Source organism: Amblyraja radiata, chromosome 27, assembly GCF_010909765.2.
Source record: "Amblyraja radiata isolate CabotCenter1 chromosome 27, sAmbRad1.1.pri, whole genome shotgun sequence".
Lineage (NCBI taxonomy): Eukaryota > Metazoa > Chordata > Chondrichthyes > Rajiformes > Rajidae > Amblyraja > Amblyraja radiata.
The window spans coordinates 27,491,284-27,504,531 of NC_045982.1; the positions used below are offsets into that span (position 1 = coordinate 27,491,284).

Below are 13,248 nucleotides of genomic sequence, written 5' to 3' on the forward strand. Positions count from 1 at the left end.
CCATAGATGCTGCCTCACCCGCTGAGTTTCTCCAGCATTTTTGTCTACCTTCGATTTTCCAGCATCTGCTGTTCCTTCTTAAACAAGAGATTATAGATGGCGATATAGAGATATGGAACAAGTGAGTGAAAGATATGCCACAAAAAAGTCACGATGAGAAAGGGAACAGGCCATTGTTAGCTGTGGCCTAGGTGAAATCTGTGCAGAGAGATGCTGAGGTGATAGTGATGGGAGGTGCAGGTCGCTGAGGTAAGCGGAGGAGGTTCAATTCCAGCAGGTAGTTCTGTCAGCGGATGTTGGCTGTGATGGGATCTGATACCTTCAGCGCTTGGTCCATGTTGCCTGGGGGTGGGGGTTGAGAATCTGGAGGTTTGATCTCGGACTGCCAGCCTCATGTCCTGGTTACATCCTGTGGTCTGTGGTGGTGACGGCTTGCTTTAGTGTGTAGGAAGGAACTGCAGATGCTGGTTTACGCTGGAGATAGGCACAAAAAGCTGGAGTGACTCAGCGGGACAGGCAGCATCGCGGGAGAGAAGGGAAAGGGGGACGATTCTCGTCTGATGAAGGATCCCGACCCGAAACGTCACCCCTTTCTTCCTCTCCAGATATGCTGCCTGTCCCGCTGAGTCACTCCAGCTGTTTGTGTCGATCTCCTATTGAAGGTTTGCTCTGTCTTGCCCGCAGCTCGCCGCTTGCAGCTGAGCCCGTGGGAGAACAGCATCGTGGAGCGCCTGATGACCCCCACCTTGTCCTTCCTGGCCAGGAGCAGGAGCGTGGCCGCTCTAACAGGAACGGGCAAAGACATAGGTCAGTTCACGGCACTCACCCGACTCACAGCTCCGGCTAGTCTTGTTGTGGGATTTGTTTAAAGTATTTAATCCCTCTCCCTCTCTCTCTCTCACCCCTCCCACTCTCTCACCCCTCCCACTCTCACCCCTCCCCCACTCTCACCCCTCCCACTCTCACCCCCCCCACTCTCACACCCCCCACTCTCACCCCTCCCACTCTCACCCCTCCCCCACTCTCACCCCTCCCACTCTCACCCCCCCCACTCTCTCACCCCCCACTCTCACCCCTCCCACTCTCACCCCTCCCACTCTCTCACCCCCTCCCACTCTCACCCCCCCCACTCTCTCACCCCCACTCTCACCCCTCCCACTCTCACCCCCCCCACTCTCACCCCCCCCACTCTCACCCCCCCCACTCTCTCACCCCCCACTCTCACCCCCCCCACTCTCTCACCCCCCACTCTCACCCCTCCCACTCTCTCACCCCCTCCCACTCTCACCCCCCCCACTCTCACCCCCCCACTCTCTCACCCCCCACTCTCACCCCTCCCACTCTCTCACCCCCTCCCACTCTCTCACCCCTCCCACTCTCACCCCCCACACTGTCACCCCTCCCACTCTCTCACCCCCCACTCTCACCCCCCCCACTCTCACACCCCCCCACTCTCACCCCCCCCACTCTCTCACCCCCCACTCTCTCCCCCCCCACTCTCACCCGCTCACTCTCACCCCTTCACTGTCTCACCCTCTCTCTCTCCCCCTTCTCTCTCTCCCCCTTCTCTCTCTCCCCCACCTCTATCTCTCCCCCTCTCTCTTTTCCTTCTCTCTCCCCTCTGTCTCCTCCCCTCTCTCCCCACCCCACCCCCTATCTCCCACCCCCTCTCTCTCCCCCCCTCTTTGTCTCTCTCTCCATCTCTCCACGGACTTCTCTCCCTCATCCCCTCTCTCTGGCCCCCCCCCCCTCACTCCTCCACCGCCCCTCTGTCTTGTTCTCTCTGCCAGAAGTCCCTCTGTGCCCTCGCTCTGCCTCGTCCAGCCCGATCGCAGCCAGAGTCAGCAAGCCCCCGCACAAGTGCTCTAACCGATGGAGGGCCATGCACAGCAGCCCCGACGTGCTGGCACGGAGGAAGACTGAGTCCCAGCCGGTGAGTGACCCAGCCCCGTCCCCATCCCCCTCCCTTGTGTCCAGTGTGTGACCCCACCCCCTCCGTCCCTCTCCAGTGTGTGACCCCACCCCCTCCGTCCCTCTCCAGTGTGTGACCCTCTCCCCCGTCCCCATCCCCCTCCGTCCCTCTCCAGTGTGTGACCCTCTCCCCCATCCACATGCCCCTCCGTCCCTCTCCAGTGTGTGACCCCACCCCCTCCGTCCCTCTCCAGTGTGTGACCCTCTCCCCCATCCACATGCCCCTCCGTCCCACTCCAGTGTGTGACCCTGCCCCCTTACACTTCAGTCTCCAGCACCTGTGCCTTCCGGGGTAACAGAGTCCCTCCAGCACCCCACCACTTGTCCCAAGTCCCAAATCAGGCCGTCATTGCTGGCTCCCCCTGACACAGATGACTCTGTCCTCCCCTGTTCTCCTGGAGGTGATGCTTGATGCCCAGCCCGGCGGGCAAAATGGTTCCCGCGCCCCCTCATGGGCCGTGCTGGCAGATGCTGCCGTCTCATGGCCGCGTGTGGGCACATCTCAGCCGGCTGGGAGAAGGAGCTGGAGTCCTGAAGGATCATCCTCCCTGCATCTCCTCAAGTTCATGGCTGCTCTCCCTCGCGCCGTCCCAGTTCAGTGTGTGACCAGAGGTGTCTCTCTCAACCTGACCCCGGGAGAGTGTTGTGTTATCTTCATCCTCCCTCTTCTCCATTGGGCGAGGATGAAGGATGCCAAGGACCTTCCCCGTTCCCTATCGAGGGTGGCACCTGGGTTGAAAACCCAGAGGATTTGATTTGATCGATTGATTGAAAAACACAACATAGGCCCTTCAGCCCACCGTCCAATCAAACTATTGATCACCCGTTTACACTAGTTCCCGCTTTCTCAACCACTCCCTACACACTAACGGCAAATTACAGAGGCCAGTTATCCTACAAATGTCTTTGGGATTAGACTTTAGAGATACAGCGTGGAAACAGGCCGTTCAGCCCATCAAGTCCAATCCGACCAGTGATCACCCCGCACATTCCTACACACGAGGAACAATTTACTAATTTTGTCAAAGCCAATTAGCCTACAAACCTATACCTACACCTACAAACCTATACCTACACCTACAAACCTATACCTATACCAATTAGCCTACAAACCTATACCTACACCTACAAACCTATACCTACACCTACAAACCTATACCTACACCTACAAACCTATACCTATACCAATTAGCCTACAAACCTATACATCTTTGGAGTGTGGGAGGAAACTGGAGAAAACACACACACACACGCACACACACACACACACACACACACACACACACACACACACACACACACACACACACACACACACACACACCAGGGGGGGAGCGCTGTCTGAAATTCACACCCGCGATGAACAGGAAGGTAAAAGACGGCTGGCACAGTTACGGTAAGTCCTTTAGAGAGCATGGAGAGGAAGGGGGGGGGGGGGGGGCGAGAGATGGGGAGAGAAGGGGGGGGGGGGGGGGAAGAAGGAGTGGAGACACTTGTAAGAAGCCAGACAACTTTTAATAAAGTTTAGCGGGCATTTAACGTTAACGGTCGGTTTTCCTTGGTTCTCAAAACTCCAAATTTTCCTCGACCAAACTGAGGCCGCGAGTATGCGGGAACTTCCCTATACTCGCTATACTTCCCTATACTTCCCTATACTCCCTATACTTCCCTATACTTCCCTATACTTCCCTATACTTCCCGAGCATGAAGTAGAGTTCCAGTGACCTCCTAGGACCACGTGTCGACCATGCTGCGAGTTTGAGTCGAGCGCAACCTCTTCTAAACCCGCAGATTAGGTTGCCGCAGTGGGACAGCCCTTTTATCCTTCACCTGTTCACTGTGGACGGCTTGATTGCATTCATGTGTAATCTTCCCTTTGACTGGGTAGCACGCAAACAAAACCCTTTCACAGTTCCTTGGTACACGTGGCAATAACAAACAAAACTAAATTAAATTAAACCCACGCAGTCACAGGGAGTATGTACAAACTCCACACAGACAGCACCTGAGGTCAGGATTGAACCTGGGTCTCTGGAGCTGTAAGCCAGTGGCTCTACCAGCTGCGCCACTGTGCCCTTGGGCCCCAACAGAGATGGCACACTGGATCTTTAACTGCTCCTTTTCCAAATCATTTTCCCGCCTCACTGACCTCTGCAGAATAGTCCACGTTCTCGCACACCAGACTGCGGTGAAGTTCCTTGTTCACATGAAACCATCAATAGACCATCAGCACGTGTGTAGCAAGGAACTGCAGATGCTGGTTTACACCGAAGATAGACACAAAATGCTGGAGTCTCGACCCGAAACGTCACCTTTTCCTTTTCTCCAGAGATGCGCTGCCTGATCCGCTGAGTTACTCCAGCATTTAGTGTGCAATGGAACAACCAGTAGCCACCGTCTATATCTGTGACTTGTGCTAAACCAGACTGTCTTTTACACCTGGTCTCCAGGGAGAAAGCAAGAAGAAGGAGAAAAAGGACAAGGAGCGGGAAAATGCAAAGGAGAAACATGCCCTGCTGAAGTCGGGCGGTGGGCCTGACAAGATGATGAGGAAACGGCAGTCCCTGCCTGCTGTCCGCAGTAAAGAATCCATGGCCAGGGAAGTCAGGTATCTGCTGCTCTCTCCCTCCCCCAAGCCCTCTGCATGGTTTACCCTTCCTATCGGGGTCACCACACTAACATCCACCATTCCTGGAGCTCAGGGAGGCAGGCAGGCATTACATAGAAACATAGAAAATAGGTGCAGGAGGAGGCCATTCGCCTCTTCGAGCCAGCACCACCATTCATTGTGATCATGGCTGATCATCCCCAATCAATAACCCGTGCCTGCCTTCTCCCCATATCCCTTGATTCCACTAGCCCCTAGAGCACTATCTAACTCTCTCTTAAATTGAGTCGAATACTGTCACCTTCCCCACAGTCAACAATTCGACATTTCCTTGATTATCGTCTGCTTTGATCTGTCCTTTTCACATCTTACATTCTCTTTGCACCCTTCCATATCTCCAGGTTGCCTCTCCCTTGACTCTCGGTCTGTAGACGGCTCTCGACCTGACACGTCACCCATACTAGCTCTCCAGAGATGCTGCCTGTCCCGCCGAGTTACTCTGCCATTTTGTGTCTGTCTTCAGCCGAATACTCCTGCAGGATCGACCCATCTGTTTTGATACCCTGCCCCTCAGTTCCTCCCCAGAGAGTGTATCCGGTGCCCTCTGCCTGAAAGATCAGCGAGAGTGGTCAAAAGGGTGCTCTCTGTACGGAGTTTGTACGTTCTGCATGTGTTTTTTCCAGTTTCCTCCCACACTCCAAAGACGTACAGGTTTGCAGCTTAATTGTTTATTCTTTTAGTTTAGAGATACAGCGCGGAAACAGGCCCTTCGGCCCACCGAGTCCATGCCGACCAGCGATCCCAGCACATTAACACTATCCTACACCCACTAGGGACAATTTTTACACAACATCAAGCCATTTAACCTACAAATCTGTATTTCTTTGGCGTGTGGGAGGAAACCGAAGATCTTGGAGAAAACCCACGCAGTCACAGGGAGAACGTACATACTCCGTATTGACAGCACCCGTAGTCGGGATCGAACCGGGTCTCCAGCGCTGCATGCGCTGTAAGGCAGCAACTCAACCAATACGCCACCATCCTGCCCTGCCTGTATTGGCTTTGGTAAAATTGTAAATTGCCTCTAGTGTGTAGGATAGTGTTAGGTTATGAGGTGATCGGTGGTCAGCATGGACTCGGTGGGCTGAAGGGCCTGTTTCTGCGATGTATCTCTAAAATGTAAAGAGCAGATGAATAGGAAGAGGGATAGAGGGTTAGAGGAGGGGTTTCAGAGCTGGGAGCTCAGCTGGTTGAAAGCAAAGCTGCCAGTGGCAGGTGATGAAACCACAAGAGGCCGGGTTTATCAGAGCACAGTGACATAGCTCAAGGCTCCTACAGAGGCAGAGTTGCAGGAGGGCTTGTTGTGGTTTGAACACAAAAGTGACACTGTTTAAATTCAGACCAGTTGCTAGTGTGGCTCAGCAGGTTTCCGGCTGCTCCAACCTCTAAATCAGCAGGAACGGGGTACTGATTGGGGATGATCAGCCATGATCCCATCGAAGGGCCGAATGGCCTACTCCTGCACCTATTGTCTATTGTCTATTGATCATACAACATAGAGCAGTACAGCAGCACAGTGGCGCAGCAGTAGAGTTGCTGTCTTACAGCGCTAGAGACCCGGGTTTGATCCTGACTACGGGTGCTGTCTGCATGGTGTTTGTACGTTCACCCTGTAACATGCAGGTTTTCACCGGGTGCTCCGGTTTCCTCCCACACTCCAAAGGCATGCAGGTGTGTAGGTTAATTGGCTTAGGTGAAATTGTAAATTGTCCCCAGTATGTGTAGGATAGTGCCAGTGTTCGGGATTCGCTGGTGTGCGTGGACTTGGTGGGCGGGAGAGCCTGTTTCCGTGCTGTAAACTAAACTAAACTACAGCACTGGAACAGACACTTTGGCCTACAATGTCCATGCCGAACATGATGCAGAGATAAACCAATCTCATCTGCCTGAACATGACCCATATCCATCCATTCCAGGCATATCCATATCTGCCCCCACCACCACCCTTGGCAGCACGTTCCAGTTACTCACCACCCTGTGTACAAAACACTTGCCCCGCACATTTCCTTTGAACTTTTCCCCTCTCACTGTAAACCTATGCCCTCTTGGTCTTTGACATTTCTATCCTGGGATAAAAGTTCTGTCCGTCTCCCTTATGTATGCCTCTCATAATTGTTGGCGTATTTTCATCATTGAGCTGACGGTCCCATGGGAGGAGGCTGTGGACGGGGCTTATGAAAGGAAAAAGCTTCGATATTCAAACCTTGCAGCAGAGGCAGAGGAGAGAGGTTGGAGTGTAAGGGTGTGTCCAGTGGAGGTGGGGTGCAGGGGCTTTGTAGCCAGTTCCACCGCAAGGCTCCTGAGGGAAGTAGGAGTCAAAGGGCAGGCACAAAGGAGGGCAATAGAAGAACTTGCCAATGCCGCCGAACGGAGCAGTCACGGGCTGTGGCTGAAGAGGAAAGATGCTGTCTGGGCTGCCACGTGACCATCTAGAGGCTAACAATAAGACACACACCCAGGTCTGATCACCCTGCGGTGGGCCTGCCTCGACTGAGGGTGTCTTGTGATAAAAGGCCGAAACAACCAGTGACGTCGAGGAACACAACTGAAGATGTGTCTGATTGGTAGCAAATTCACTAGTGGTCATACCAAAGAATGTCAATTGTAGCAAAATCTTAGGGATTGTAACACCCAGTCCTACTAATCAATCTATTGACTTCTCCCAGGCCTCCCCTTAACCGCCGGAGTTCTAGAGAAAACAATCTGATTTTGTCCAACCTCCCTTAGAGCTAATACCCTCCAATATAGGCAGCATTCTGGCAAACCTCTCCTGCACCCTCTCTAATGGGGCACACCCTTCTTGCAATGGGGCGACCAGAACTGCTTGCAAGAGCCTGTCCAGCCTCTGTTAGAGATACAGCATGGAAACAGGACCTTTCGCCCACCGAGTCAACGCCGATCAGTAATCACTCACGTACACTGGCTCCATCTAGGGACAATTTACAATTTACAGAAGCCAATTGACCTGCAAACCTGTACGTCTTTCAATTCAATTCAATTCAAAGCACTTTATTCATCCCCAAGGGGCAATTTAAAAGTTGGAGTGTAGGAGGAAACCAGAGCACCCGGAGAAAACCCATGTGGTCATAATGAGAACGTACAAACTCCAAACAGACAGCACCTATGGTGATGTTTGAACCTGGGTCTCTGGCATTGTAAGGCAGCAACTCTAACGTTTTGCCATTGTGTCACCCAGTTTGGGTTGATATTCCTTGAAGTTTAGAAGAATGAAGGGTGACCTTATCCAAACGTATCTTCGAGGAGCTTCATAGGATAGATGTGGAGATGTAGACATAGATGTAGCTATACCCCCTGTAATCCAGGCAGTTTGAAACTAACTGTCCCCGTCATTCTCTCCGCAACAGCCTGAGATCAAAGAACCGCTCTTTGCCGAGCTCACCCAGGAGGAGACCTTCGGGAACCAGCCCTGGACCCGCGTTGCCTCCGGCAGCGGGTAGTGCCACTCTGGTGAAGAAGTCACGAGCCAAGGGTGAGAAGCGCAAGGAGAAGGAGAGCCAGTCGAAGCAGAGAGAGGAGAAGGAGCAGGGCAAGAAGGAGGGGTCGAGGCCTTCATCAGCCGGTGGCCAGAGAAACAAGGAGGCAGCAGCGGCGGCAGCAGCAGAGGCTCCAGACTACACTCACGGTAAAGCAGCCTCGCTCCTCAGTCGCACCCACCGCCAGCATTAACAGCGGTAACGGGCCATGCCGAGCGAGAACGTATTTGTGTTTCAGTCCTGCCTTGTATGACCACAGAGTAATGTACAGCCAATTCACACAGAGGGTGGTGGGTATATGGAGCGAGCTGCCACAGGAGGTGGTTGAGGCAGGTACAAGAACAACTTTTCAAAGACATCTGAACAGGTACATGGGTGTAGGAGAGGGTGAGAGGGATATGGGCCAAACGCGGGCAAACGGGACAAGCTTCTGTACAGTTCTATGTTCCATGTGTACCCAGGCACAGTGACAAGCTTGGCTCTGCATGTGATCCAATTAAATTAGATATTACTAAACTTTTATTACAAACAAGTCAAACTCGAGCACAATCGATAGAACAAAGGGGAAGATACAGAGTGCATAATATAGTTCTCAGCATCAGTTCCAGAGACAGTCCATTGATCACATGGGGCGGTGAAGAATCGGACAGTACCTCAGCTTATAGAAGGACCATTGAGAAGAAGCTGTCCCTGAGTTCAAGCTCTTTCGTGGGAGAGAGCCGGCGGTGGGCGGGTGGGCGAGCCGCACTGTGAGGGTTGACAGCAGGGTCCAGTGCGCCTTTCACCCTGTGCTGGAGACTGATGATGTACATTAGAACCCAGCTGGACTCCAGACCTGATAGAGTTCTCCCTCAGCCCCGCCATGGGCAGGTTACAGAGAGTACAATATAGTTGTCAGCATTGTAACGCACCAGTTCCGTAGACCCAAGTCCAATGTCCGCAATGTGTAGAGGTGAATCAGATACCCTGGCTTACAGAAGGGCCGTTCAGAAGCCTGGTCACAGAGGGGAAGAAGCTGTTCCTGAGTCCGGTGGTGCGCGCTTACAAGCTTCTGTACTGTCTGCCTGATTGGAGCGGGGAGAAGAAGGAATGACCAGGGTGGGACAAACGTTTGATTATGTGGGCTGCTCTCGCAAGGCAGCGTGAAGTGTAGATTGGGTCAATGGTGGGGAGCCTGGCCTGTGTGACGGACTGGGCTACATCAACACAACTCTGCAATATCTTGCGGTCTTGAGCAGAGCTGTTCCAAAAACCAGCTGGGCTTTCTCCCTCTGATTAGTTGGTCTGAGGATATCATTCACAGAGTGTCATCAGTGAGGGCAGGGTTGGCACCTCCGCTGGTGGGAATCCTGCCCGCGGCCAGGAAGGTTGCTGCATCCTCCCCAACTCCCCACACAGGAGGAGCAACTCGCAGGGTGCCTGCCCAAGTATCTGGGGACTGGGTGGGAGGGCAATGCCACTGTGAACGACACCCACACCCACTCTGTGTTTCAGGCTCCCCCGCCCGGACAATTGGCGGCACCACCGACCCCGAGGAGGCGGTCAGACACCTGGCGGAGAAGCGGCGAGTGGCGCGGGAGCAGAGGGAGCGGGAGGACCAGGAAAGGAAGGAGCAGGAGGAGGAGAAGAGGTGAGCGGCGGTGGTGCGGGGCATTACAGTGGTCTCTGGGTGAGAGCACATGCACACGATGAGGGCTAACGGCGAACATCCTGTCCTCGCATTGTGGGGTTAGTTAGGTAACGTGCTGCTTTAACATTGCCGGCAGTTCCCGGGTTAACGCACTGCCTCAACATTGAATGGGGGCAACTTCTGTGATGTTAAAACAGTGTGTTCATCCTCGAACCCATAAGGGAGTGTGTTAACCCTTTAAACTTTGCAATGCTAAGACTGTGTGTTAATTGGAGTTGGAGAGTTCAGAAGTTCATAGTTCATAAGTCATCAGGAGCAGAATTAGGCCATTCAGCCCATCGAGTCTACTCCGCCATTCAGTAATGGCTGATCTATCTTTCCCCCTCAATTCAATTCAATTCAATTCAATTCAATTCAACTTTAATGTCATTGCACAGATACAAGTATGGGTACAACGAAATGCAGTTTAGCGTCAGTCCGTAGTAATAGTGCAATATAGAAATAAAAATACAGAATAAGCAAACAATGTGGGCGGAGAGACTGGAGAAATCTATCGGCGGGACTCCGAGTTCAGCAATGTGATAGTGTTGTTGTAGAAGCTGTTCCTCATCCTACTAGTACGAGACCTGAGGCTCGAACCCCATTCTCCTGCCTACTCCCCGTAACCTTTGATACCCTTACTAATCAAGACCCTGTCAATGTCCACTTTAAATATACCCACTTTAAAACTTGCCCTTCACAGCCATCTGTGGCAATGAATTCCACAGTTTCACCCACCTCTGTCTAAAGAAACTCCTCCTCATCTCTTTTCTAAAGGTACGTCCTTTTATTCTGAGGCTGTGCCCTCTGGCCCTGGACTCTCATTAGTGGAAACATCCTCTCCATGTCCACTCTATCTAATCCCTAAGGCATGTGTTAACCCTTAAACTCTTGCAATGTAAATACAGTGTTGATCATCTAACCTCCAAGGTGGTGTGTTAACTCCTTAATCCCTGAAATGTGACAACAGTTTTAATCCAATAACCCCTGAAGTGGCAAATTAACCCACAACTGTAGGAGTTAGAGGATCAACACACTGTCGTATCATTACAAGAGTTAAAGGGGTTAACACACCACCTCAGTGGATGAATACATCTTCTTTGCATAGCTGAGGTTAAGGGGTTAAGGGGTTAGGACAAGACACTGCTTTAATGTTGTGTTTTTGTTGTTGTTTTTTATGTATCAACAATTATTTATTTAATTTCAACACCATGCAAAAACAAAAAAAATACAAAACTGTGGTGACATACGGTTACCATAAAATTATTTTACAAATATTCTAATAACTACTATACAACCCCGGTAAAGGGGCAAGCATCTGGCTCGGGCAAAGCCCTCTTCCGCCTGGCACCATGACTGGCGGACGGCCAGCTTGGCTATTGTTGTGGTATTAGTAGGTTACCACACTGCCGTAACGTTGCTGGAATTAGTGGGTCAACAGTCTGGCTACGTACAGTGAGAGTGCTATGTCTGCACACAGTTCTCACTAATATGGCTCTGAATTATAGACAGGTGCCTATAACTAATGCAGCTGGTGAAATTGCACCTGACACTTTGCGTGCGATGCATGTGGTATTAGCATGTACTCCATGCACGGGTGCATTTGTGTGCAGTGCCCGATGAGAGCAGGAGCAGCCCGCGTCAGGTCACTTTTATCCACTGAGGGATAATGTGAGTTAGAAACTATTGACCTCATGTCCAGTGTCCTCTGTAGTGACTGTTTGGGGCCACGACCCTCAGCTTAGCACTCACCACAGTTCCAGACGGAACCATCTCTTGTTCCTTAAGCAGAGATCATCAGATGAAGGAGCTGCCTGTGTAACGGGTTGTGGGCTTCCGAAAGGTTCATGCATTGATAGACGGCACTCATCCCATGTGTCGACTCGATCCCCAGCCTGAGATAGAGCAGCTTGGCAGAGCCAGGGCTAAGATTCCCGGACTAGGGACCAGGCTGAAGTATTCGCAAACATGTTCAGGACACAAGTGCACAGTGGCACAGCTGAAAGAGCCACTGCCTCACAGCGCACGAGACCCGGTTTCTATTCTGACCTTGGGTGCTGACTGTGTGGAGTTTGCACGTTCTCCCTGTGACCGTGTGGGTTTTCTCCGAGTGCACCATTTTCCCCCCACATTCCAAAGACGTGCTGGTTTGTAGATTAATTGGCCTCTGTAAATTGCCCCTAGTGTGTAGGGAGTGGATGCGATAGTGGGTTAACATAGAACAAATGTGAACGGGTGATCGATGGGCGGCGTGGCCTCTATGGGCCGGAGGGTCTGCTTCCGTCATGTATCTCTAAACTAAACTAAAACATCACAGAAGCCGGTCGCCAGCCATTTCGATTGAGATATCAAGAAACGGCTGAGAGCATTGAAGACACACAAAACGCAGCTGCTGAAACCTTCAGCTAAACACAAAGCCCAAATGACCAAACGTCATCCCAGCTGTGGCACGGAGACTCTGAACTCCAGAACCAGCTGTACCTCTAGACAAGCTGTACCAGTGTTAACATCCATCCGACTATGTGAATTTCACTGACCCAGAATATCCCATTCGAAAATCCAGCTCAAGCATTCTTAGCAGATCAATTTAGAAGTTGAATAATTTCTAACTCATTGTGGGTCTGGGTTTTTGTTGGTGACTGACTTCCCCATTGTCCTGTGGGCTTGCGACTGAATGGGTAACCCATTCCCCCGTCTACATCAGTTCTGAGCGTGCGGAGTAAGCACAGTGTTCTTTTAAACTGAGCCCTCGGCTGAAGGTTTCTGGTTCAATGGGTCAGGCTTGGGGTAACTGTGACTCAGATCCCGACTCCTGGAGTATGTAGGCTCTTTCCTGAGCCCGCGGAGAATCCCGAAGGTTTTCCCTCCCCCTTCTCTGTTCCTCCCTGTGGACGGGGTGGTGGGAAACCTGAGGAAGACCCGTTTGCCTCCAGCCACACATGACCTGTTGACTCTCCCTCTCTTTCTCTTCCACCAAGGCTGATGAAGGAGGAGATAGCACGGAGGAAGGCAGAGGAGAAGGCTCAGCGTTTGGCCGAGGCTCAGCAAATGGAGGAGGAGAGGAGGCAGACGGAGCAAGAGCAGCAGCTGAAGGATGAGGAGGACCGGCAGAAGGAGGCGGAAATGGAGCGGGAAGAAACGGAACGCCTCCAGAAGCAGGTTGGTGGTCACCGCATGGACCAGTGCTGGCACGGTCTGCCCACCAGTTTGGGTTTGTTGTTTAATTGACCTCTGTAAATCGTCCGTAGACACAGAATGCTGGAGTAACTCAGCGGGACAGGCAGCATCTCTGGAGAGAAGGAATGGGCGATGTTTTGGGTCGAGACCCTTCATCAGACTGAAATCGGGAGGGGGTAGGACAAAGATAGATTGTAGCCGGAGACAGTAAGATTAGTGGGAGAACTGGGAAGGGGAAGGGGATGGAGAGAGCGATCAAGGGCTATCTG

General features: G+C 52.1%; 1 protein-coding gene across 4 annotated transcripts in view; it reads left to right on the forward strand.

The window, feature by feature from the left end:
• Positions 1-13,248, forward strand: part of map7d1 (MAP7 domain containing 1) — a 185,238-nt gene that overhangs the window by 152,624 nt on the left and 19,366 nt on the right. For 3 of the 4 annotated variants that reach the window (XM_033045441.1, XM_033045443.1, XM_033045444.1), the window contains 6 exons: positions 685-807; positions 1,791-1,933; positions 4,422-4,579; positions 8,005-8,282; positions 9,628-9,763; positions 12,781-12,961. In XM_033045441.1, coding sequence (XP_032901332.1) covers positions 685-807; positions 1,791-1,933; positions 4,422-4,579; positions 8,005-8,282; positions 9,628-9,763; positions 12,781-12,961 — 1,019 coding nt within the window. The remainder of the gene's footprint in view (positions 1-684; positions 808-1,790; positions 1,934-4,421; positions 4,580-8,004; positions 8,283-9,627; positions 9,764-12,780; positions 12,962-13,248) is intronic. The other variant, XM_033045442.1, reaches the window with a different exon arrangement.